The sequence below is a fragment of the Corvus moneduloides genome, chromosome 3, assembly GCF_009650955.1.
Source record: "Corvus moneduloides isolate bCorMon1 chromosome 3, bCorMon1.pri, whole genome shotgun sequence".
NCBI lineage: Eukaryota > Metazoa > Chordata > Aves > Passeriformes > Corvidae > Corvus > Corvus moneduloides.
The window spans coordinates 73,550,685-73,577,163 of record NC_045478.1 but is presented as its reverse complement, the minus strand read 5'-3'; the positions used below and the strand labels follow the sequence as shown (position 1 = coordinate 73,577,163).

The window sequence follows — 26,479 nt, the reverse complement described above, 5'->3', positions numbered from 1 at the left end:
GAGAGACAGATCCTTAATTGAAGGATCTGTATTAGGGATTTAAAAGAATTGCTTGCAGGGGTCATTACTGACACACTCTGACATCAGCTGTTGAAAAAATGGGAACTGAGAATCAAGATTTCAGATTATAGAACGGCAGAGCTCTCCAGAAACTATTTACATATTCTTCATAAAGTCTCATGGCATGAATTTTAACAAATAATTTTTTATTTATACATGACAATTTGTATCAAAAGTGCTTCTCTGCTATCAGTTTTGCCCCAAGCTGTTGACTCATAGTCATGAGTGGATTTCCAGAGATGCTGAGCACACACAGTGCTCCAGCCGAGTTCAGGTAAGCAACAGGGATCAGTATTTCTCAAACACAAATTGCTTACTAATAAGCTGTTGCCAAGGAAATCCTTCCTGTGCATTTGGGCAAAGAAAACATATAATGCATTCTCTGTACAGTTCTCCTTCCAAACAGTCACTCTATGCTAAAGGGTACAGAAAGACAAATCAGAGAGAAAATTCCTGGACTACTCAAATTTTCATAGAGGAATTTGAAGCTAAGCATGTAAAATAAGTAAGCAATAGACTCATAACAGAAAATTATATGAAAATTTTCAACATGTGAAAAACATGATACATGATTGCAATTACTTTTTGGGCACTATGTACTTTTTAGCGTTACTGCAAGTTTGGGAGAGAAGAGGGAAATGAGCCAGGGGAAATGGCTCATGTTCAGAACAGAAAAGCAGAGGGAGAACACAGAGAAGTCTCTGTCAGTTTAAGTGAGAGGAAAGTATCATAAGGAAGGAAGTGTTGTTCACACTGACTTGTTAGCTGATTATCAAGTAAATTTAATAAGGAAGGTCTTGTGCTTTCTTAAAAATGCTGGAGAATAACAATGAAACAGCTTTGACGCAGCAAAAGTAAATGGCTACTTCATTTTACTGTAACGCAGGATAGATAACAGTCATGACTATCTGAAGAACTGCAGCACTTATGCAGACAGGTATCTTACACTTTTAAAGAGAGCAATTAATTAAGACTTCCCCCAACACCTGTGATTGCTCTAATTTCCTAGGAGACTGCCTTTGCACCACATGACTTTACCTGGAAGGCTACTGAAAATATGTTACATTTTCAAAACTTGTCCTTCATCACAGCAGCAGAATTTGAGAATTTGCTTTGAGTATGCAAAAAAATAGTCTAACTTAGTATCATGTAAAGATCACATGGGCGAGTGCTCTTAAAATCATGTTGTGTTATCAGTTACTTACTGTGTTCTCCATAACTTACCAATATTCTGCAGTCCTCCTCCATTTTTAACTCATTTGAGAGAAATGCACACAAAAAAATTACAATGCTCAAACAACATCCTGTTGCCACTACACAGATGCAGTTGACTTTTTGTCTTCTAGTATGAGTCCAAACCTTCCTAAGACTGTACGTGACTGTGGCACTTCCTAAATTTTATTCTTTCTCTCCTTTGAGCATATTTCTCTTTTTTTTAATATGCATTTAACTGTAAGAAAGAGTCTGATATGTCACAGATACTTTTAAGTCTAACCATCAGCAGAAGTTCACTAAAGAAAATGAGTAAAAATTACTAATTCTTCATATTTTATACATCTGAAATTCTTATAAGCCTCTTACATTGAGTAAAAATTACTAATTCTTCATATTTTATACATCTGAAATTCTTATAAGCTTCTTACATTGTCAAAATTAAGTTAAATTAAGCCTAAAAAATAAAAAAAATGAAAGAAAAATCTGTCAGTTACAAAATTATATCTGTAAGAAAAGAGAAGATAATTACAAGCATGTCACATGCTCAGCCACTAGCTGTGTTCATTTCAAGAGCCAGATTTTCTGAATTGAGATCCAATTCTATTTGTCACAAAACCTAATCATAATTCAGAAACGTGACTTAACTCTCACAGGAAAAACAAAGTTGTCTGAACTACACTGGCCTTAATAATACTAGTTATTATTATTATTATTATTATTATTACTTAGTTTCACTAACATAATCACACTAAAACCAATGGCATTCTACAAAGAACAACATGTCCTGCCTGGGTGGACTCCAAGACATATGGGACTTCAACAGATGGAACTTAAGGACCTTCCTTTGTAAAAATTATTTGCAATTTGAGGAATCCCTCTTGACAACACTTTCAAGCATCATTTTCAAGAAAAAGGAGGGAGATTTTCAGTGCTTTATGAAAATTAGCAGTTTCTCATTAACCTTGAAATGATCATAGCCAATATTTTGGAAATTACAATCAAAAGGCTATTTTCCATTTTGACATAAATTAAATTATTCCAAGCCCTGTTTTTGCCACCATGACATAGCATTGCACTACAGCTTTATTATGAGAATGTGTGTCTGTTTTTTTGACATATTGGAAGATTCTTTGTATCTTTTTCAGTTACACTTTCTACAGAAAAAATTTTTTTAAAGCAAATATTTGATATTACAAGCTCACGTAGATCAAATTATATTTTAGAGAAGGTATTAACATATACAAATATGTAAGGATTATTTTCTTTCTTAGTTAATTCTGGTAATAAACTAACATACAGTATGTCAATCTCATTTAATTTCTTGTTTAAGATAAATTATTTTCCTGGCAGTGTGCTACATTCTGGACAGTAGCCCAGCTACGGGTGAGTAAAGATGAATGGTTGGGATTAATTTTTAAATTAAAATAAAATTCTAGAGTATTTTCAAAGGCTTGTAAAATTAGGTTAATGCCAAAGAAAGTGATTTGCTTTGTTAATAACTTTGATCAAGGAAGATTACAGTGGGAGTTTACTTTTTGCTAGTCTTGAGAGACTTCTAATGCCTGCCACAGTCATTCGTTTTAGAGGGAGCAGTTTCAATCTTGTTCAGGACAAGTCCATGAAATTGGTAGCACTGCACGGCAGCATAATGCATGATAAGTATGAAGTACATTTGCATATCTGTAATAACATAAATTATATTTACTATATTTTCCAGGAAGTAAAAATTACTGCGAAAATCTGCAGAACCTATTTGGCATATATTTGAGGTGAAATTTATCCTTTCATATTCTCAAAATGTTTCAAACCTACTTTAGATTTGTTTTGGTTCCTTAAATATTTTTATTAAATATTTTGATTTTCCTGTATTCCTCTGATCATCGTTGTTTACAGGGAAAATGCTAATTTCTGGGACTCAGCAGATGTTAACCTAATAAGAACAGTATTGAAAAGGTGCCTCAAAAGTTTATTTTCCTGCAAATGCCCTAGCATTATCCAGTTCTGGTGAGACACAGCCACCTTTGGTAGCTCCAGTGCAATTCTCTGGCCCTGTTGCATGGGGAAGCTGTGGGTCTGTTTCTCACAGGATTGCACTTTTGGTCATGACATGGAAGGAGCAATGAGATAGCAGGATTGGAGGGTTTGCTTCCCCTTCCTTCTCCCCTCTGCAATCAAAGAGCTTAACTCAGCAACTGAAACATATTTAAATCTCAAAAGCTCTCAAATGAGTACATTTACTGTTCAACAAAGGCACCTCCCTGTGTGATAAAGGCACTGATTCCAAGCTTTAGTCTGTATTCCTGGCATGCAAAACCTGGACAGATTATACAAGATCTCTATTTACTGACTAAGGTTCATAATTCACTGACCAATCCACTGATCAGCTGCGACAGGAAAGTCAGTGTCTCCTACTTTAGACTAAAGGATATTAATAGAAACTTTCTCAGCCTGATCTCAAATTCAGATATGTTAAGCATATATTTATTAAAATCACCCCAGTAACGTGATACACATTACAACTGATCAACTTAATGTCTCTTAAACCATAGATAATTACTTGCTGATCTTTAACATATTAGGGGACTATACTGAAGTAAGAAATGGTAAATCAGTCATTTTTCCTTCAGTGACTAACTTCCTCATACGGAGTGGCTAAGCACACTTGTGTGTGGTAAGAATCCTTCCTGCTTGGGAGCTTTCAATAACTATTTACTGGACATCTTCAAATATCAGTAAAAAATTGAACATTTTTCCACTCCAATAGGATGAGGACACTGTCACATTTTCAAACTCTACCTTGAAGACACTCAGCTCTGCTGAGAGTCTCAGCTTAAAATTGCTTTATTTGGCAATGTATTTGAAACTAAACTCTCTCTGCTCCAAAAACGCAGGAAGCATCTATTGGAACCATCCATCCCCTTTGGAGTCTTTGGTTCCCAAGGGCATAGAATCCAAATTACAAGTGAGCACTCACCTAAATTTCTGAAAATCTGTAAAAAGAGACTTTCATGGTCTGAGGTTTTGAAAACATAACCTATCATGTACATGCTCAGTTACCTAAATAAGTGACCTGGTCTTCAGATGGGCTCAGTACTTACAGTCTGGACTAGAATGAAAAGGAGGCTGCTCATAGATCCACTTTCTATAAAAATTAGGTCTTTATTTGGTGTACAGAGGCACCTAACTTAGTTATAATTTTCTATTGAGATTTTTTCCTAATATGTTACTACCTATTATCTTCAGATTTTGCTGTCCAAGTACACACCAGTAATTACAATATATAATTTATTAATAAACCCCCAAGGCACAGGCAAATAAACAAGGTATTTTCTAATACAGTTCATATCAGAACCATATTAGTTTTCATAATAAGTAACCTTCTACATGGTGTACATTAGAAATAAGAGCTCTAAACTAGGCACATCTTTGGGTCTCAATCTGGTTGCACAACCATCAATAAATTGTCCTCTGCTTCACTGAGATTCTCTCACTGTAAATAATTACACTTGCTGGAGCAAACAGAGGATGTAAATGGCAAGGTAGGTTTTGATGAGTCTTGAATTTTGGGGTTTGGGTTTTTTTCTTTTCTCCTCAGATCTACTCCAAAATATGACTTTGACCAACTTCTGATAAACTTTGAGTAAGGTAACAACACATTCATTTCAATATCAGCAACTCTTGCACAGGAATTACATGACATATAATTATGTTTTAAACAGTGGGATGGTGAAACAAGACAGATGGCATTGATGCATTCATTAATACAATGCATAATTTCCAAAAGTAATAGGAAATATTTCTACACTGACCATAGTCTGTGTTTTCCGGCTCCCAACAATTTGATGGCCAAAAATAGGGTGTCTATAGACAAAACAAAGAAGTAGGAAACTGAAGTTAGACAATGCAAGCATTATACAGTCCTTGGATTGTTACTGGTTTTCAGAAACAATTTCTATTTTTTGTACACCTATTATACTGTTAACTTGACATTTTTGAAATAGGCATCAAAACAGAAAATTACATTTGTGCACCTGTTTATCATACTAGTGTCAGAACAACATTAAAAAAAAAAAAAAGTGGGGTTTTTTGTTCTCGAAGTTAGGGGAACAAAACGCACAAGGCTAGGTAGTGAGGTTGTCTTTTACGTCTTCCCTAGAAATACATCTCTCACATGTCCTGGAGAATCAGGTTTAGAAGGTACAAACACAGAAGATCCTTTGAGGTTCATTCAGTTCTTGATTTTTGAGAGTTTTCATTCATAGATTAATATTCAATACTCTTTCCTGGGTGTTATTTGTTTAAAAATGCCACTAAAAACATCTTGTTTTCACAAAGACATCAAAGTCTACTTTTTAATAAGTGTTTACCAGTTGTGATTTAAAACGTGATTTGTTTTTTAAGGGAAAGACAAAAAAGTACCAAAAACTACTTCAACACTAAACTTATTAAAACTGTGCTAAATGTATTGTTAAAAGAACTCACTTCTAGCAAATGAAGAATACTGTATAGGATTTTTTCATACAAATAACTTCATTTTTAAAATAGCAACTTTGTGTTAAAATGTAACTGATTATAACATTTTTTACAGAACACCTCATCCCTGTACAGGCCATTCACTTAAGAGTTGGACTCGATGATCCCTGTGGGTCCCTTCCAACTCAGAATATTCTGTGACTGAGTGGCTGTATAAACACATACACACAGATACAAAGAATTATATAATATTTGAGCAGTTGAATAAAACTCATTAAATGTGTGAACTGGTTTGAGTGGTATTTCAAAACACAGGTGCTTCTTCAGGAAAACCTTCTGCTTTACTCTCTATTTCTTATTTCTCAAAAATCTCCCAGCTGCAAAAATGGAAAACTCTTTGCTGCCCATTTCCTTTCAGAAATTTTTTAATGTTAATCTGGAAACCAACAGGGCTGAAGGGTGACACATTCACACCAATTGTCAAATTAAAGATATATTGTGAAAAATCTCTTAGCATTGTAACACCGATGCATCAAATTTAATAGAAGCAATTTAGAACTTGCTACTTATCAAGCAACAGCAAGGAGCTAAAGGATAAAAAAGGAACTATCACAAACTAACTTCAAAGGCTAAGATGTGTTTCTTGCAAGCTGTTTTGTACTTTGTAAGGGAGAAGCAATAATTAATTCTCCGATCAACCATCCTTCACAGTGCCACTGAAATCAAAGTGACCAGTAGAAGCACATACTAGCGCAAATGGAAAGAAGATGAACTCCTAAAGAATGAATTGCAGTACTCTGCATGTTTTGGAGAAGCAGCTATAAAAATAATTTAATACATTTATTTTTATTTTTATTCATATAAACCAAAAGGTCACCATCATTGAAATATACAGTTTACAAACTCAGGAAGGGAGAACAGTCTTTCCTTAGAGGCATGAAATGTATCTCCAGAGAGGCCCAAGAAGAAAAGCACAGCTGCATCATTTTTCTGCTAACAGGAAGGTTAATCTCTGTTTACAGGTTCAAGCTGAGCTTCTGAAAAAGGTATGTAGTGAGGGTTACTAAATACATAGAAACCATATCCACTCAGGCGGCACTCCTGCTGAAACTCTTCCAGTTGTGGGCATACTTGCTGCAAAATCCATATTAAAGCTCCTCATAAATACTTAGGATTTCTCTTGACAACTTACATATACTCCCATCCCAGCTGAGATTAAAAAATAAATTCCATCTTCTGACTCAGAGAAAAATCACAAAATTTGCTTTCAGCATTCATTTCACAACAGGCTATGAACAAATACTATATATTCTATATGTTAGTGATGTTACAGGAGGACTGTTGTTTCATACATAAATGAAAAGCTATGTGTGGCCCGCATAATGCTTTCAGTATTTAGTGAAAAAACACTTTTAAATTTACTGAAACTTGCACTTTGGTGGTGAAGGCAGTGTGGGCACTAAACAGAATATGGGAAAGGGGACATGATCTTCAGTGCTGTGAAATGTTGTCACTTTAGCTCACTAGGAGGCAGAGATGACCAAGGATTTTCTGAAGGATAAAAAGGTGCAACCTAAATGTGGAGATCATGGAAAAAGCAGAAAATAATGCATCGGCTACTAAGGATGAGACTAAGCCTCCCTGTGCAAGGGAGATAAAAGCAAAAAAGTTAGAACATGAGTTTTAATTAGCAAAGCACATGATGAGCCATATTAAAAGGTTTCAATGATGTGTGATCAGGTAAGCCAAAAAGAAACCCCAGTAAAAGGCAGACATTACAATATAAGAAAGGGATTCAAATAACAGCTAGTACAGATAAGTACAGAAGATTATTAAATGCCTTCTTTGTTTGAGTCTCCAGAAGGAGGGAGACGGTGGCCAGATAAAGGTCTTTCTGCCCAGGGAATGACACACAGGCATGAGCTCTCCTGGCCAAAGCTCTGAGCTGGGCAGGCACAAGCTGTCTCTGAACTGCAAGCCATGACCCTGCCTGCCTGGTGCTCGGATGCATTCAATGGGACTTGCTGAGAAGTACAGCTCATCTGCTCAGGCACTGCAACGTGGACAGAGCTGGCCTCCAGCCAGCTGGCTCTCAGAGGGAACAAAGTTCAATTCTGCCTGCAATCAGCTCTGTGAACATGCCCAAAATTAATTTGGACATGGAGATAAGGCTACAGGGCAAAGCACAGGGCAAAAAAAAATCAGGGAGGGAAATATTTTTATGAGGTCAGACAGTTCAGGCTAGAAGGCTGATGAAATTCAGCACAGAAAGCTTAAGGATTTATTGAGTTTTCATGTGGGTAAACTGTGTTTATTTCTGAAAAAGCAAAAAAAAGCCTCACCAAACTAAAGAATGGCTCCTGGTTCCTCAGGACTGTGATTTATATGCATGTGTACATATTATGATGAGATGCTTCCTCTGGTATTTCTCTTTCTGCTCTATTTCCAGTACTCCATAACAATGACTATCTAACTGGTGAGAGTTATCAAAAGTATTGAAATATCTGCATGATGTTTAAAGGGGTGCAAGTTACCTGAAGGGTAATTTACAAATGGAAAAAATATTCATTCAAGTGACCTTTGAAACACGGACAGTTATTTTTATTTTTTAAAAATCACATAAAGCAGAGGAGCTTCAGAAGATTAAAGCAAAGAGAAGAACTGTATTTTCCAGAAAAGGTAAAAAGCTTAAATTTTCTCTTTTATAATCTTTCTATATTTACTCTCTGGAGTGAATAGTTGTAATACGCTATTTGTTTCTAATCTTTGAAAGCTAAAGTTTACTAATATTTGGATTTTTCAAAAACATATTAGGTCACTGGCAGTGTAAAACCCTACTAGATGAGAAATAAACAGTAGATGCTATGCATTTTGACCAAGGCAAAGTTCTACATTACTTTCTTACTAGCAAGTGAAGACTTATGGCATCACCCTAAGATGTGCTCAAAAGCAGCTACAGCTGCTGATAAAGTTGTATTCAAAGAGTAGATATCTATTATTCACTTCCAAAGCAAGAAATGGCATTGATGTGTGCAGAGATAAGGGAAACTCTTAAAAACAGGCAAAAAATAGGGATAAGGGACAGATTAAGATTTAAAGAGAAAGAAAATCCAAAACATCAAGAAAAAAATCTTTTAAAAACCCTAGACACTGAAAATAAAGCATGATATAAAAATCAGTTTCTGATTAATGGGCTTTTGCAATGCTGTGATTGAATTGACAAGCACCAACAATAAACATGCATGTAGTTAAAGTGACTGATGTTTTTCCAAAGGAATATTCCACATTTTCTTGTCTAATTGCTTGGTTTTAACAGTCATAAAATTCTGGTCTTAATTTGAAGTTTACCTTGTTCCTTATTACAGACATCAAACAGTTTAATCACATAGCACATGACCATAATGCTTGTGCTGAGTTTACATTTCCATTTCTGTTTCAAAAGTCTCCACACAATTTCATGCTCCAGATATTTAACAACCTCTGAGAAGAATTTGCTAGAGAGGTTATCCGTGAAGACTATGGGAGAAAGATTTGCCTTGTTCAACACAGAAGGATTAGGAAATAAGAAGAGTCTGATAAGAAGATCTCTGGTCTCATGGAATGAGGTCAGGAATGCGAATAGTAGATGTGTGCAAAGGAGAGAACTGCCTGCTCTCATCTATCTATTAAAAAAATCCCACAGCAATGCAGGGAGGCTTTGCTCAGACGAATTACCTTCTAAATAGCTGGCTATGCAAACAAAGCTTAGTTCAACTATTTGTTACAAATCACATACCCAAATACATTTTGTAACATCCTTTGCAATGTCACATATTCCTGTAGCACAAATACTACACAATCTGTGTGCCTTGCTTCATGATCTGGAAGCCCATAAGTGAAGATTTCACCCAGGAGAGGTATGGACACGGTATAACGTACCACAAAGTCACTATTTCACCATTTTCGAAGAGAAGATTATGAAATACTGATGGGGTTTGGTTATCTTTCATGAGTGTAGAAAACTTGAAGGAATTCTCCTACTTAAGAATTTTACTTTTCCTCAGAAGGAAATATGAAGCAGTTCATCATGAAGAAGTATTAAAGAGGGAATGCTTGTCATTTTGCCATGACATCCCACTTATAGCTGAAGGGAGGTGGGTGGTAGAACAGTTTAAGGAAACTCAAGTACTGTTTATCAGCCTAGGCAGAAATAATGCTGCCAGTTTTTATCAGTATGCTTTTGAGGCACTTTGTTTAATTGTAATTTGAATCAGCATCCAGGACAAGTCAGGAGCTAGAGAAATAAGGCCTACCTAGCACTGCAGATGTGATTGCAGATACGTTTAAGCCTTCAGAACAAGAGTCACAAGGATCTTTATGCCTTTTAACCAGAAAGCTGGTTTTGCACACACAAACACATACTGGTTCTGTTGCGTTATACACTAATAGCATTAGGTAAACCTAACCACATAAACCCATAATCCTTCTGTAAAAAAGGCATATGAAACAAAATCCTGAAAAATAGCACATATTCTACAACTAGCAGCAGTGGCTGCTATGCACTGTGAGCAATCCAGTGATAAAGTAAATAGATCTGCTTTGGCTCTACCTCAAAATTAATCAATAATAATATCTGAGCTAATGAAACAGCCACTTGTAAAAATCAGTGTTGCCCATCAGCTTTTATAAAACATGATTAATTTCTATGCATTAAACTGTATTACCGAGGAGGGAAATCACTAAGCATCTTTCAGCTACCCCTTGTTGATAGCAATAAGAAAAGAGTTGCTGTCTCTGAAGCTGATCCATTCCACTCCACGAAATTTTTTAAAATCCAATTACTTGGATGGGGAAGTAGTATTCGAATTACTTATAAACCTTCACATATTACTGCTATTCTTCGCTCAGGCACCAGGGAGTCTTTATAAACAGCAGAAATCAAGCCTTTGCTGAAAAGTAGTTATGCACAATCTCAAATGCTTTGCATGATGGATGGCAGAATTCACTGGCATGCTGTTTTATATTCATTGCACTTGACAAAAATGATTTCTTGATAAAGGGTAAGATTGCTAGTCTAGCACTAGCAATCAGGAAGCAAGTAGTGCTCCACGGTTAGCTCACAATCATTAAAAAAGAAGTTGAGGAATTTGGAAACAAAATTTTGGCTCTGTGATTCCTCTTTTCTAACCTGAAATGAGGATGAGCATGGGAAGCAGTGTGGGGCAAAGTGTGTCTGAGTAAGGAGTCAGAAAAATCAAAAGCAGCACTGATGGGGCAGTCAGAAAGACACATGGATTTGAAAACTTCTTCCCTCAGAAACCTTAACAGAACCTGTATATGAGAAGCCTGACCTGAAAAGACAATGAATTAGTTATTGCACCTTCAATTGCTGAAGAAAATCTGCCAAAAGCCGGATAAGACAACCTGCTTCTTTTCCATTTCTAAAATCTGGCTGCCAATAAAATCCTTCCCTCAAGGCACAGTAGATGACCCAGAAAGGCTCTGGAGAGTGGCTGAAGAGCTGTGATGCTCAGCCAGAGACTCAGCATTCAGAATGGCCAGAGATCGGTACAGAATGAGCCAAGAGGAAGCGAGCTCAATAAGGCTGACTCAAAGAGATGCGTAAAGCAGTGCAACCCCACCTGAGACACGAGGTACTCACAACACTTCACACTCTAAACTATTTTCCAACAAAGCTATTTCAAGATCCTTACAGTGTTTGCTATATAATTTTATACCAAATTTAGGCATGGGAAAACAAGGCCAGAGAGGTTAAATGCACTCGTCAAGAACGTGTTCCCAGTGGCAGAACAGGAGAAGACATCAAAGTCCACACCTTCATCTTTCCAAGGTCCATGAATTTTGCTGCTATCTTCACCAGATTTATGCTTTCACAAGAAACTGTTCCTGTTTTCACACTTTTTCTCAGTTATTTCTGCCTTTTATCTTAGAAGTTACAAAACAACAGTAAAACCTCACCCTCATCTCTGAAAATTAGTTTATATTAAATCATTAATTAATCTCACTTAAAATTGGGAGTGTGACTATCACTACTCTCGGGTATCCTAGGAGTTTGTTTACAACCAAAAGATACTAGGAAATATTATTTTTCACTATTAACATTGTCGCGGGTTCGGTTTGTAACCGGGCAGAAACACCAATTTAGTGTAGTGGTTTGGTCCAAAATACTCATTACTGTTTATCTGCTGTGAGATAAGAATTAGGAGAAATGCAAAACAGGCACCAAACTTGAAAGAATATAAAGAAGTTTATTAACAGACCTAAAAGAAGAAAAAAAAAAATTATACCACCTTCAGAACTCTCCTCCTCCCCCCACCTTCCTCCCTTCTCCCACTGACAATGTGAAAAGACAACCCTTAAGATGTTCAGTCTGTTTACCACTTCCATAATAACCTTGTTCAGTCCATTTAGAAAGAGAAGTCTCTTCTTGCTCATGCTATGAAAACATTATCACAACGAGACAGCCGCCCACTTCCAAATATGTTCAGTCCATTTAGGAAGAGGAATCTCTCTGCCTGCGTGTGAGTCCTTTCCCCCGACTTGCAGCTTTTCCCGCAACTGCTTTCGAGGGTCCACTCTTGAAGTTTTTTGAGGTACAATTTTAAGGTTGAGCCGTTCAGAAACAAAAACAGAGGCCCTTCTCCTTCCCTGGGAGCAAAGGGTCTTCATCATCTTCATCTTTAGGACTATCTCTGGGAGCATCTCTAGGGACTGAGGTTTTCTCCTTTCCCGTTTGGAGCAAAAGTCCTCATCTGGTTCATCTCTCCCTGTTCAAACTTCTCATGAAATTACAGCTGCGTCAGCATCTGCCTATCTCAGCGCAGGTGCTTTTGCTTACGAGCTGAACACTCCACCCCCCATATCTTCATGAAATTACAACAGGATACTCTGATATATCATAGCTTCACAAGAGAATTTCAGCTTTAAGCATCTCCTCTCTCTCTTCCCTCAGGTTTTCAGCTCTTCACAGCAATAAAAGGTTACTCTCACCTCGGCCTTGCAGCTTTGCAGCTGGAATGTTGAATGTTTCTTATCGCAGTGGAGAGGGGGGAGAGCCGAGCCGCTCCGGCTGCCCACGGCAAGGCAGTGGGGGGGGGTTCCATGGCTGGAACAGGTCCATGGCTCCAGGATGGCCGTGGCCCGGCCCGGCCTGGCCCGAGCAGGGCCTGGCTGGGCCCACTGGGCCCTGCTCGGGCCCTGCAGCCACCTGTCCCAGCGCCGGAAACGAGAGAGAGCTTGGAGGGGGAGTTTGCCTATTCTTAAATGTGGATCACAGAGGTGGTCACAACTTTAAGTGGCTTAGAGACTTGTCCATATTCAAACTGGCCAGCTGATAGGTTCTATCGGGTCCCAGAGGAAGCTGTAAGCACCCCTTAGCAAGGACGTCCCTTCCGGGACTATGCTTGCTAACCTATGACAACATCAAGAGACACACTATGCATTTAGGACTTGTAGAGGAAATCAGCATATTTTTCTGCAGGATGATATTACAGAAGTCTACCAGCTGAAAGGGCAAGTCAGGAATTCCTCACCAAGACAGAAAAAATATCACTTGTATGGACATAAGTGAAACATCTCCATGAATAGTCCCTGGCCCATAGAAGATACGCTTTCTAAGACAAAGCTTGCTTTTCTTATTTGGGCCCTCCTACCTATTTGCTTTCAGGTAGAGGAAGATGGTGAGCAAATATTCAGCTCCTTCTTTCATCCCAGGTTTAAGGTACCAGGAAAAGGCAATGTAGCTGTTTCTGCTTTTTCTTATTGAGCCTAATAAAAAAAATTCCTCTCTTAATAAGGCAATTAATATTTAAATTCAGCTCCTTTGAATTAAATTGATAGCACAGAAACTAACCTAATTAACACCTGAGTAGGTCAATGAATGATCCAGAATTTTTTTTATTTCACATTATTTAAAAAAGCAGATGTAACTATACTCTTGCCTCCTGATGGCAAGAGTAATAACTGAAAAAGTATAATTTTTGCCTATAAGAGGGCATTTGTCCAAATGAAGCACAATCCCCACTGCTTTTAGCTATTTCTATACAACAGAAGGTGGTTTAAAACAAGCTGGAGATAATTTTACTGACAGGTGGGAATGTGTCACCCTTTGGAAAACTAAACACCAAGCGCATGGAGAACATTATTATAGCTAGTCTGTTTTTTGTAGGTTAGGTCTTTATATTGCAAAAATTTCTCTGCAGGCATGGCTTCTGAACTTTTCAGTGCTGGCAGGTGCATGGTTTCCTCTTTCTATTAAAATACCCAGAAATTTGCTAATCCTGTCCAATACTTAGAGGGTACAATTTGTGAAGAACCTGAATGTTGGGGTTCCTCACCCCTGGCGTGGGGTCCGGGGGAGGGGACCCTGGAGTAGAGGCATGGCCTATGGGGTCTCCCTGCTCCCTGGTCAATCCTGTTCCCCATTGCTTGTTTTGTGTTCCCCTGCCTGAGGAGGACCCTGGTTGCCCCGTGACTGCTCAGTTCTTCGGCAGTCCCCCGGCCATGCGGCTGGAGAATAAAGATCTCTGAAACTTCTCTCAAGAATCGCTCCCTGTTTCTTTCCATGGGCCTCGCTGTCTAATGCATGTTGCAGTAATCCCTGCTGCAACACCTGAACATCTATTCTAGTGCAAAATTCACACATTTGCAGTCAAACTTTCTTCCCCGTTGAATATGCTCCCTTCATCTTCTAATTTAACAGTTCAGTAACAGATTTTATACTAGCCTTCTTTTGGTGGGGAACATGAAGCTATAATCACATAAATTTTGCTGTTATGGCTCCAGTTAACAGTATGTCACCACTATGAACATTTTCTCATCCTATACATTAACAGCTGCAATTGCATTGTCACAACAGCAAAGACACATTGTTGGCATAGGAATAGCAATGCAAAAGGTACCACAGAACAGCAAACAACCCAAACGCTGCAGATACAGACTGAGAAACACTTGATTAAAGCACCTTATTTCATATGCATTTGTCAAATAGGTGCAAATTCTTAACTTATGTAAATAAACTGAGAAGATTTTACAATCTAGCCCTCACTGAAGCTTCACGTCCACACATGTAGGCTGTAGACGTCTCTGAGGAAAGCTCACAGCAGGGTAGCTGCAGTACTCTCAGTGGTCCACAGTGCAGCTAATTCTCGTCTGTACTTTCCTTCAGTCAGACTATCATGCCAGCAGAGGTGATTATTTCTCATGCTAGAGATGGAAGCAGGCCAGCAGCTGTGCAGAATTCAATGGCTAGCACTTTTGTAAGTAAGTACTATTCTCTGCAAAAATAAGTCCTTGTATATTTTGTTCTTCTGGACACTGCTTATGCAGACACCAAGCCAAGAACTGGAGCCTCAACCACTGCGTGATTCCTTTCCACCTACCTCATAAGCACATCAGCAAGCCCCTTTAATCATGTGCCATCTCTCCTCTTTATACTGAGCACTGAGAAGAATGAAGCCTCATGAGCTTAAAAAAACCCCTTTTCCCTCAAATACTCTCTCCAGGATCAAAGGTAACAGAGGATCATGGGGAGGAGGCTTGGAATGCCTGTTCTTAGTATTACCCATATACACATCTAACTCTCTGTTCCACTGAAGAACATGTTTTTTGCACTGTATGACTCACAGGATTTAAATATGAAAATAGGATAATATTGTTTGCATGTATGCAATAATAATTCTCTTTCTTGCCAGACTGTGCTATGCATATTTAATTATATTCATGCTAGGATTTTGATTTATACAAATATTACGAGTCTTTCTCTTCCCTTATGTGGGTCTATAGGACTTAAGCCAAAATATTGGTGAAAGTATTGTACAGAAATTAATATAATACAGGGTTTGAAACTATGATTGGTCTCCAACCTCCAGTTTTCTTCTGCATTTTAAAGATCACAATCTCAGTACTATTTTATTCTTGATGACTTCTCATTTAAATAATCTTTAAGACAAAGCTTAGACCTATATATCTTGAAGACAATAGATTTTTTTCTAGTAGATGTTATTTTACTCTGAGTATTTAATACAGTTAGAAGTAATAGAGAAGAATTAACAAACTCAATTTCATAATGAGAGTCATCATATAATTTCAAAGCAATAAATATCTAGAAAAGACCTTGAAGCAGCTGTTGGTGATACCAGGAATACCACCTAATAGAAATAGTAACACAGAACACAACCACCATTGTCAGAAGTGGCACATGACAAGCAAAGTTAATTCCTTCTGTTGAATCCATAATCTGGTACTTTGCAGTCATATTTGTTTCAAGTCATTAGCAATATTGTTCTGCAAAATTCTGGCCCACTAGTCATTATCAGAAAAACAACACTTCTGCTCCCAGGGCCTTAGTTTGAAATTTAATATAGTAAAATACAACTATGTAGGTTTCTGAATAATATATGTGCAAGTGTCAGTATAGACATACGTACATGTTTATGCTTCCAGCTTGTTCTGAACCATCTGCATGTTTGTTGTACGCAATGGAACTGACAAATCAACATAAAAATGTGTCTGCACTTGCTAGAAGAATACACACTACTCCCATACTACTGAGTTACCAGTAAGGAAATTGTCGCAAAAGAAGAAAAAGAAATATTATCCTCCATTATTTCTATAGATTTCTGCTATAGACTTATTATTTAAAATATCTCCCCCTTTCCAAATTAAGACTAGACTAGGAATAAGAGGCAATAAGATAACTTAGTTTATTATATTTCCAAAGAAATGCATTAATTTACTTCATGAGAGATAGTTCCACGTTTAGGATTATCACACTTTTATTCCAGATATCAAAATGGACATTATCATCTTAAGATTTTGCTGACAATTTATAAACAAAATCTGTCTACCTTTTTTTATTTTTAGGGGAATTTCTACTCTTTACCAGGTTATGTAAGAAACAAAGTATGGTTAAATTCGCTATGAACTTTTCCGTAAGGCCTTTGAGCCTCCATTTATGCAAGTCAAGGACATATTGAAAATATTACCTGGAATCGATAAAAGGTGCCATCATCCTTCAGTGTTAGAACATGGTCTGAGATTGGAAAGAAATAGCCATGTGCTGCCATCAGAGTTCCCAAATGCAGAGCTTCAACTGTTTCAAGAAAAAAAAGAAAGATAAACTTAAAAAGTTAAATAACTTCTTTTCAGCAATTGAGTTTGTTGTTACGATTCACCTGATATCCTGCAGATAACCCTGGTTTTCTCAATCAAATTCCTACCATCATGAAAGAGCTGTCTTTTTCTATGTAATATAATGGTGCAACCAAAAAAACACTTTCCTTAACAAATAGCTTTTAAGTGTGCCACTTGTAGCTGCAGTTCCACTACTTACATCGACATTAAAAGGTAGCTGTAATGTTCACTCACTTGTTCTGAAGCTGAAAACAGCTATCATTTCTACCCTGATAGTGCAGCCTGCTTTTCTTCCTCAGAACAGTTTCTGATTATATGTTAAAATAGTTGATTCCAATTACATGGTATCTTCCTCACTAGCTTTATCAGAGCTGCTGTAAAGGATAGAGATTTCCTCAAAAGTTTCTTATTACTGGAAAAAATAACAAGGGATAACAGGATACAAGAATAGTTGATGTAGGAAGGTGCCTGTGGAGGTCATCTTGTCCAACTCCCTTGCTCAAGCAGAGCTACCTTAAGCTACTTGCCAAGGACCTTGTCCAAGTGTTTTTTGAATAACTCAAAGGAGTGAGATACCACAACCTCTCTCGATAATGCCCAGATTCATCCTCTAAGAAGTGCTCATTTGTTCCTATTGCCTATAATTCTGCATTCAGCAATGACAAACACAGATTTGTCTTGTCCTGACTCTTAAAAACACCACTGCAGCACCCGACCAGCAGTAAAGCATCATCACACAGAAAGAAATGCGAGTCCTGACATTTGTGTTCTTGCTGACAAACACAGAACGACATTCACTTGTGTTTCACCCATTATTATTTTCAATATGAGAAGGCTTATTTATTTACCCATACTTCTTCAGCATCACAAAAAATTCCCTCCTTCACCCTTTGCTCACCTGAAGACATTGACTCGCATAGGAGATACAGGAGAAGCAGTGGGACATCTTTAGTCTAACCCAAAGCCAGCAAGCATGTGAAAGGAACAAAAAAGGGGATCTGGACAGTACTTAACTGAGAGCACATAACCCTACCAACGTTTATTTGACACCAAATATTTGTTGCAAAATACAACACACCCTCTCTGGCAGTGAGCTCTCTGGCCTGATGTACAACACCGCAATGCTGTTTAGATTTTTCCCAGTTGCGAGCCTATAAGAAATCTCTCTAATAGAAAGAAAGGAGTTGCTTTGTTCCTTGTGCTTGCAATATCTGTAAATCACCATCTGGACTTTGCCCTAATTATAATAATACATTGTTGTTATTCATTCATTTCAAGATGCTAAATTCTATTATCCCTTGGATCAGAAATTTTGGGTCAATGCTTTCTGCAGTGTGTCAGTCACTCCAATATTTCACTTTGTTTCAATTCATCTGCCTTTTAATTTCATTAAGCTTTTCTTTGTTCTTCACATTGCAACTTATTTCCAATTCCAAAAAGCTTTATTTTTGTATATATTATGTACCTTCATGGAATGAGAGAAAAAAAGGAAGAAATGTGCTGAGTTTTCTAGAGAAGGGCATTCTCAGACAAGGGTGACAGGGCTTGCCAGGGAGCTCTGACACAGATGAGAGTGTATTCTCTTCTGATTTAGCATACACTAAATAGGCTCCAGATTTGTTTCATGTGCTTCCTGGATTCTGAATTGTAATATTTTTCATTATCACAAGGAGCTCACATTATTTTCTTTTACACAGCTATTTTTAGAGTGCATCTGGACTACTATGTCCAGTTATGATTAACATGTCCATTGCACTACAAGAAGAATATCAACAAACTTTGAGTGAGTTGAGTGGGAGTCCACCAAGATCACTAGGGCTGGAGCATGCACCGTATAAGGAGAGATTGCAGGAACTGGACTTGGTCAGACTGGAAAAAAGAAGGTTTTGGAGGTGTCCAGAAGTACCTTTCCAATACCTAAAAGAAGATTTCAAAACGAGGGAGCCAAAACCTCTATTGAGTTTCAGGGCAATAAAGTAAATAAATGAGGAAATAAATAAAAGAGAAAATGGTAATAAACCAAACCAGGTATAGTTCTGATTTTCAGCCAAGCAGCAGGAGAGGCTGCTCAGACACACTGCGCAATATGCATCCTTGGAGGGTTTCAAGAACTGAACAGATAAAGTTCAGGGCAAGATGTTTGACTTTACACTGATTTGAGCAAGGAGTAGGACTGGAGTCCTCCTGAGGTCCCTCTCAGCTTGAACTGTATTACAGCTCTGTGACTCTAGATGGGTCAAGCAGAAGTGGAACATAGAACATAAAAAAGGGATGAAAACAATTGGAGAAGAAACTATTTGAAAGCTCCTGCCAGAACAGCCTATACTCCAGGCAAGGTTGGGTAGAGTAGCAGTAAGAACTTGTACTTCTCTCCCTGACCATTGAGTCATATATATGCAAGAGTGACCTGGCCTTCTTCAGAAGCCAATTAAAGTTACTTGAGGTCTGAATTAGTCCCTATAGCAGCCTATATCTCTTCTCCAGTTATGTACGGAGAGTAAGGTTGTTATACTCTTACCTCAGGCAATCTCATTCAGCTGGAATCCACACTGACTCAATGCTAAGGTGTATCTTTGTCCCTTCGGCCACTGAGCCTTAATACGGACATCTAAATTTCTCTTTTTCTTTCCTTAACTAATAGACAATTAATTTTAATTTTTTATGGCTATCAAACAATAAATTTATTCCAGCATTAAATGAATATAAATGCACAAATACTCCCTTTTAATATCCACACAAGATCCACTGTAGCTCATACCTTGAGTGTTACAAAATTATACCCAGTGAGTAACAGGCACAAGACTGTATTCCTACCTCACACCAGGCTGGTAGAGGACTAATGCTGATGCTCTCTGTACAGCAGCAGTAGAACTACAGCACAGAAAGAAACTCAGCACTCAGGAGGTTTCTAATCTCCAAGCAAGGGGTTGTCCAGTGTATTACAGGCAACAAAGGCAACGCTTTGATATACATCTCAATTTGCTAAAATCAGACTGAAAAATAACTACTAAGAAGCCAATGAAGTACAAGAGTAGGATTTAGGAAACAAACCCATGAGCTTGAAAAGGAAAATGAAGCCAGCAGCAGACTAACCCAACATGCCTAAATTCCTAGAATTTAAATACAGACAGCTTCTATATCTCCCAGCTATTCCCGCACATGAAGTTAGTGGATTTTCACTTAAGAAGCAAATTTCATCTGGAAAAATGGCAAACATGGATTAGGAACATCAAAAATGTCTACAAAGTACATTAGATAAGAAGAAAAAAGAAGTCTGAAAGAAATGTTTTTAGACATAACGGTTGCCAGGTAGAAAGAGTAATGTTTATATGTATTCAGAATACAAACTCAAAAACTTGGGGGAACAGACAAAACCAAAAAAAAATACTGTTTTTTTAGATCGCAAGTGTACACAGATGCACACAGAAATGGTATGTGGTATCTACACAACTATTATTTCCCAATCCTCAGTCACACCCAGATAGCCTCGCTGAGAAGGTATAATTCAAATGGCAGTCAGCTGCTGTAAAGTCAGCTGCTATAGCATTCAGCTGCTATAAAGCTGCTATATGAATAAAAACTGCAGCTAGAGACACCATGTAAAAAATCTGAGGAAGACAAAGCTCCTGGAGGTGTAACTGGTAGAACGGAGTAGACTGAAGCTTCCTTGTTTTGAAGATATTAATTATCTGATTTAAGGTTCCAGACACTTCCTAGTAATTATACTGTGGAAAAGTGGAATGGAATATTCAAAAAACAAATTTACCCAAACCAATTTTAATTTTTATAGCTAAAAATAGGGAAGTATTGAGAGTTACAATAGCTAATGGAAGAAGAACGCCTCAGGTGAAAGACAGAAATACATCTTTATGAGCCTGTTGCATTTCAACAGGATACAAAATATTTTATATAAAATCAAAATAATGCTTTGGATGTAGGTTTGATTCCTAATGTGTATATTATTGCTGGGCTAAAAGCTCAGAAAAAGCTAAAAATTCCATGGTTCACTCTGCTGTTGAACTTTATTTAGCTGAGTGGGTGAAGTGAACAACACATGTACATGGATTGATCAGAAATCATTTTTGTGAGAAGTAATATTGCCCAGCCATCTGCTGTGCCATTACAAGACAGTGATCTTGACAGATTAAATGTCAGTCATTTTTAATATACGTTGTTATACAAGAGTTAGATATTTTCAACGCTTTGGGACAATGTAAACCTGATGAAATCTAAGGAATGAAAAACATACCCTGGTAGTTGAGTTTTGATATTTTCTTTTTAACATAGTGCAGTTTTCTCCTTACTGTAATAATTATTGCATAGAGTAATGACAGTTTGTTCATCTTATATTGCAGGGTATGGTAGTATTGGTGGAACAAGTTGTTTCTTATTATAATGTCCACAGGAGGGAATTAAAAAGGATGAATGTTCCTTGTTTTCTTTGGAATAAACATGTTTCTGTGCTTTGAAACCCCCTAGAGGGTATCTTTTCAGTGATTAGTGTGGATTCCATTTACTCTTACACATCTCAGGTCTACAGGTGATGTGGTATCTATATTTATTTTTACTCTGAAGTCTGTAAAACACTTTGTGGTATCATACTATTATAGTCTCGCAACATCTGAAGCACCTTGAAGTAATGTCTGAGGGAGTGAGAAATGAAAACTATTTTCCAATTGTGCTCCACTTTCAAACATCCTTTTCTGGAGTCTCTCTTACATTCTATGTGGACAGATTTTCTACAAGGAACGTGACTTGGGGCATTTTGCGTCCTTAAAATTGCTTTTTGATGTAAAAAACAGTGAAAACCCCAAACTTGCAAGTTTTTTGGGGGTTTTTTGGATCCAAAAATGTCAAACAAATGAAAACTTCCTTTTCCATGAAACAGTAAATACTTTGGTATTCTGGGTTATTTGTCGAATCTAAAATCCATCACAGTACTGTAGTGCATTGCTAAGCCACACAGCAGCCTGGAAAAAGAATTAATGAGTCAGAACTTCACAAGCACACATTCATTGTAAGTGTGGAATGCCAAGACTTTATCACTTACTTTCGCCTCACTCCTGCTGTCATTTCATTGCCAGTGTGAACACAAGCTGCAAAGGATTAGAGTAATAAAATACAACCTGCTTCTCACACTGACATAAAGCGTAGGAGAGGCTCACTGTCTTGGCCTGACTGTGGTGTTTAAAGAGGAGAAAATAAAACAGCTAGAAACATTCTTGAACACCCACAACACCGTAAACCTCTTTTTTGTCCATCTGAAGGATTGAATTTGTAAGGAGAGCAGCACTTGGTGAGAGTCATTTCAAGAAGGATAAAACAGTTGGTGAAGGAAGAGGCACTATTTACCCAAACACAATTAAAATGAGATTCATACTTGATTTCAAGACAGCAATCACAAACCACGTTATCTATCAACAAAGCTTCTTACCTAAATAGGTAGGATTTTTCTTGTTCTAGACTGTGCCTGCTGATGCCATTAGCAGGGCAGAGGCTTTGGTAGGAGCATCACTCACCAGGTAAGGAGGAAAACTTATCAAAGATGGACTATGAGTCCTCATCTGCCCAAGGCATGGTAATTTCCACCCTTACAGTCTGAGCTGATGTGTAACATATAGTGCGTCCCAAGTCTAGAAACAGTGATGCACACCTGAAACATTGACTACTTTCTTCACAAAAACATCCAGCAGAACAGGCAGTGTGACAGTGATGAAAGACAGCTGGGTCTTCCTGCATCCTCCCCTCACCACATCCCTTTCTGCCACTGTCTCTGATGGGCAGTGTGGTTTGTCCTAAGATAAGAACACCAGGTGAGTATTTCAGGAGGAGTTTCTGGATGCTCACATGATTAGTGTATTCCAGGGATGGGGAGATGAGATGCTCGTGACTGACTTTTATTTGCATCTGCCTGAAAAAAGGTATAAAATGCTTCTGGAGACTGGTCCACTGGGCAAACTGGTCTTCCAAGGCTGGAGATAACTTCTGGGTGGAAACTCCCCCCAACAGCGACGTTGGCAGAGAACATCCAGCCGAAGGTGAGGAACATTTTGGAAGGTGAGCAAAATGCCCTAAGGTCCAGTCAAATGCAGAGATAAAATCCTAGAGTAGCTTTGTAACTGTGAATTCTGCAAGACCAAAGACTGCAAACCTGTACATTTCTAGCCGAACCTGCTTATATTATAAGCCTTTAAACATCAACTGTTGAATAAATCTGAGACTAAGTGGACTCAGCCATGCTCAGACTTCTCAGAGAAGTTTAGTCTTAGAGAAGTTACTTCTCAGAGGAGTTTAGAAAGGGAGTCTTACTGACTCAACAGGAAGGACCACAACCTGATTATACTATAATCCACTGTACTAGGTTATACAGTTGGTATTTAAATACTGTATTGACAAGATTTAGATACTGTATTAGCAACAAATCTGATCATAATCATCCACATAATCACCATGTCCTACTTCTCATGCCTGATCCAAGAGTGTTTTCTTCATTACTCCGTTATAGGGACACACTAACAGTCCTGCCTTTTGTGCTCACAAGGTGAATGGGGACTGACCTAAATCTGAAATACTTTTATCCAGATAAGACGAACAGAAGTCATGTCACCATGAAAGACTGAAGGAAAGGGGAAGCTGGCCTATGGTTTCTGGAAAGAACAAAACAAAAACAAAGTAAAAACCTTTATTCACTCACAGGAAATGAAAAAGCAAAAAAAAAAGGAATTATCAAATTGGAGGGAAAAAAAAGGGGTCCTTGAAAAATAAGCTGCATCTCCCTGCTAGCAACACACAAACCCTCCATTTGAAAACTTTTTAAGTATTGCCTGTTAAGTTTTTTATGTGGTTGTTTCCCACTGCATTTCAGCTGACTACACATTAACTGTTGCTATGTCCTATTAAAGTCTGCTTTTATTCTCTTAATAAATTTGTATCTTGAAAGGCAGACCCCCACATGTCAAAATGCAATGACTTGAGGTGACACCCAAAGCTTTCATGTTGACCAAAAATAATAAAAAATAATTGGAGCTGAAACATGAGGTCTCAAGAAACAGACAAATGAAGAGTGAGGTGCTGGCACTGAGATGTGCTATAACTTCACCTCTGGAATATTTGTTTGTGGTGTTTGTTTGGTGAACAGGAAACATGCCGCTACAGAGGCTGGAGGAAATCCATCCAAGCTGTAACCAACAGGTAAACTTAACTACCAGGCAAAACAGAACATGGCACAATTTGGTAACTAGATTTGGTCACAGTTCATTCAGGACAGTGATGCCTTAGGTTTTAACTTTGATATTTTTCAAATCCTGTACTGCCTAGTGTGTAACTGAAGTTTCTTGTGGCCTGTTAACTACTGTTCTCTTATGCTAGTTAGACATAACAAAGCCTCTCTAGGTTTGCTCTCCAAGAACACCTAGATAGTCCCAGGCCCCAAAACATGTAAACTAAGGCCTCTGAAGAGGAGGGTAAACTTGGGGTAATTACATCATTAACTACAGTTGTAATTGGAGAATTGATCCTGATATGCAAATGGACCAAATTTATACAAGTGTGAAGAACTCGTGACCGAAGGTCCATCTTGGGCGTAGCCTTTTAATTCTCCAGGATGTACCTTGAAGGCCCTTCAAATAAATACCTATTTTATTCCCTTATTCTTGTCTAGTCTCTGTTTTTAGGTGGCATCAATACAGTCATGAAAATTGGCCTGATAGTGTTTAAAATTCCCTTTCTAGTTTCCCTGTCATCTCCCACCTCAATTTTTTAAAGTACCTATCAATATCACACCAGCAATCAAGCATTCCAGTGGTGGAATCTACCTCTGTACCTACCAATGAAAGTCAGCATTTATAAACCTTTTCCTCAATTTCACTATTACTATTCTTTAATTTTTCTATTTTCAATTTTGTAGAAATCACAGATTTTTGCTTTTCTATATACCGATATCTCTTGTCTCTTTAAATTGAAATGATAGAAGGGTGAAATACAAACTCCTTTGAAGTATGGGTTTCCTGTTTTTCCATCTGGCTCTACCTCTGAAACTGCAACTTTTTGGTTTAAGCTTTGATTCCCATGCTTCCTTAAGGAGAAATAGAGAAAATCAAAATCTGTGTGTCTTGTTTTCCCTAATGACTCTCTGAACTTATCTCCATAAGACATTTCCGAACACTTCACTCATTCCCTCCTCCAGTATGAAACTCTGAGCTAATATTTGAAGTCATATGTGCACCCTTTTGAGCAAACCTGCTAAAGACAAAAAAAAATATTTACAAAAAATCCAATTACTGCAAATACACTACTTTTGAGAATTCTCCCAGTTGAAATCTTGTTCCACAGTTTCAAGCATCTGTAAAAGACCCAAAATACTGGACACAGACTACTTCTACTCAGTATTATAATTATTATGCTTCTATTTCAGGTTTTCTTGTATACTGCTTGCCAGTTGCTGCTAGCACACCAGATCTTCCTACTTTTCTCGCCTCCAGCAGCTGAGTCTGCAGACATGTGACCAAATTGTTTGGCTGCAAATGCTCGGTGGGGAAGTATGTGATTCATTCTGCACATGACACCTAAGAATTTGTGCATGTTAGTATCAGCCAGGAAATTTATTTTACGTCACGGTTCCCTAAGATCTGGTGCCCTGTGGGATGGTGTGCTTTCTTGGCCATACCACAGTGCCATTGCTTCTCCCCTTCTTTGTCACACTCAAGGGAAGGCACAGCTCTCCCTCTCAGTCAGCTCTGCTTGGACACCACAAGCACTGGAGCATTTACAAAAGCACAGTCCAAGCATGTGACCAATCAGCACTGCCATAGACAGTTTTATATCTGGGATGGGGTTGTAAAGGAGGAGACCCGTCTTTAAGGCTTGGGACATCTGGGGCATGTGGATAACCAGTGTGGTTGGTGCACCACTTGGATTTGTGACCAGCAAGTATGAAAAGTAAGCACAGGCTTTTTCAGTGCACAAAATATTTGTTCCTGAAGGGACTACAGAAGATAATATTGTCGAGTCAGAGGGACATCAGCTAGAGTGGAGATTCTGAAGTTGGGTGAGGGTAAGCAGTAGGTAGCACTAAATCCCTCAGTGATTACTTCTGGTCAAGATGAATCATGACACTTTTTTTAGTCTCTGTTTTGATATGACTTGCTATTGCACCAACCATTAACTTTGTGTCATTGCCATGCATTGCTATCATAATCACAGAACACCCACTTATGATCAGGCAGTTCAGAAAACACAAAAGAACACACAGCAGCCACAGCTAGAAAAATAACTGCCTCTTTCACTGCACTCAATTCAATAAAGAACAATACAATTTCTTTATAACAATTTTCATACCTCCAGCAAACTGAGAGCATAAAGTACTGAAAATAATGTATTTTTTTCTATGGGAAGAGTGCTCTGATTTTAAAGTCCACCAGGAGTTAGCAGCTTTATAATTGTTGTCATTGAGACACACATCAAGGAAAAATGCCATCAAAGCTCAGGAACAGTAACAACAAAGAATATGGAGGTGGCTTTTCCGGACAATAACATGTCACTCCCCATGTGATCAGATACAATTATCTGGGATGTACATACACAAGAATCCTCAAGGCAG

At 38.0% G+C, this 26,479-nt stretch overlaps 1 protein-coding gene across 11 annotated transcripts in view; it reads right to left on the bottom strand.

Annotated features, from left to right (window-relative positions):
* RGS7 (regulator of G protein signaling 7) overlaps nt 1–26,479 on the bottom strand; it is a 246,431-nt gene that overhangs the window by 69,435 nt on the left and 150,517 nt on the right. For all 11 annotated transcript variants that reach the window (XM_032102207.1, XM_032102209.1, XM_032102210.1 and 8 more), the window contains 2 exons: nt 16,734–16,840; nt 5,085–5,136 (listed from right to left, as the gene is read on the bottom strand). In XM_032102207.1, coding sequence (XP_031958098.1) covers nt 5,085–5,136; nt 16,734–16,840 — 159 coding nt within the window. The remainder of the gene's footprint in view (nt 1–5,084; nt 5,137–16,733; nt 16,841–26,479) is intronic.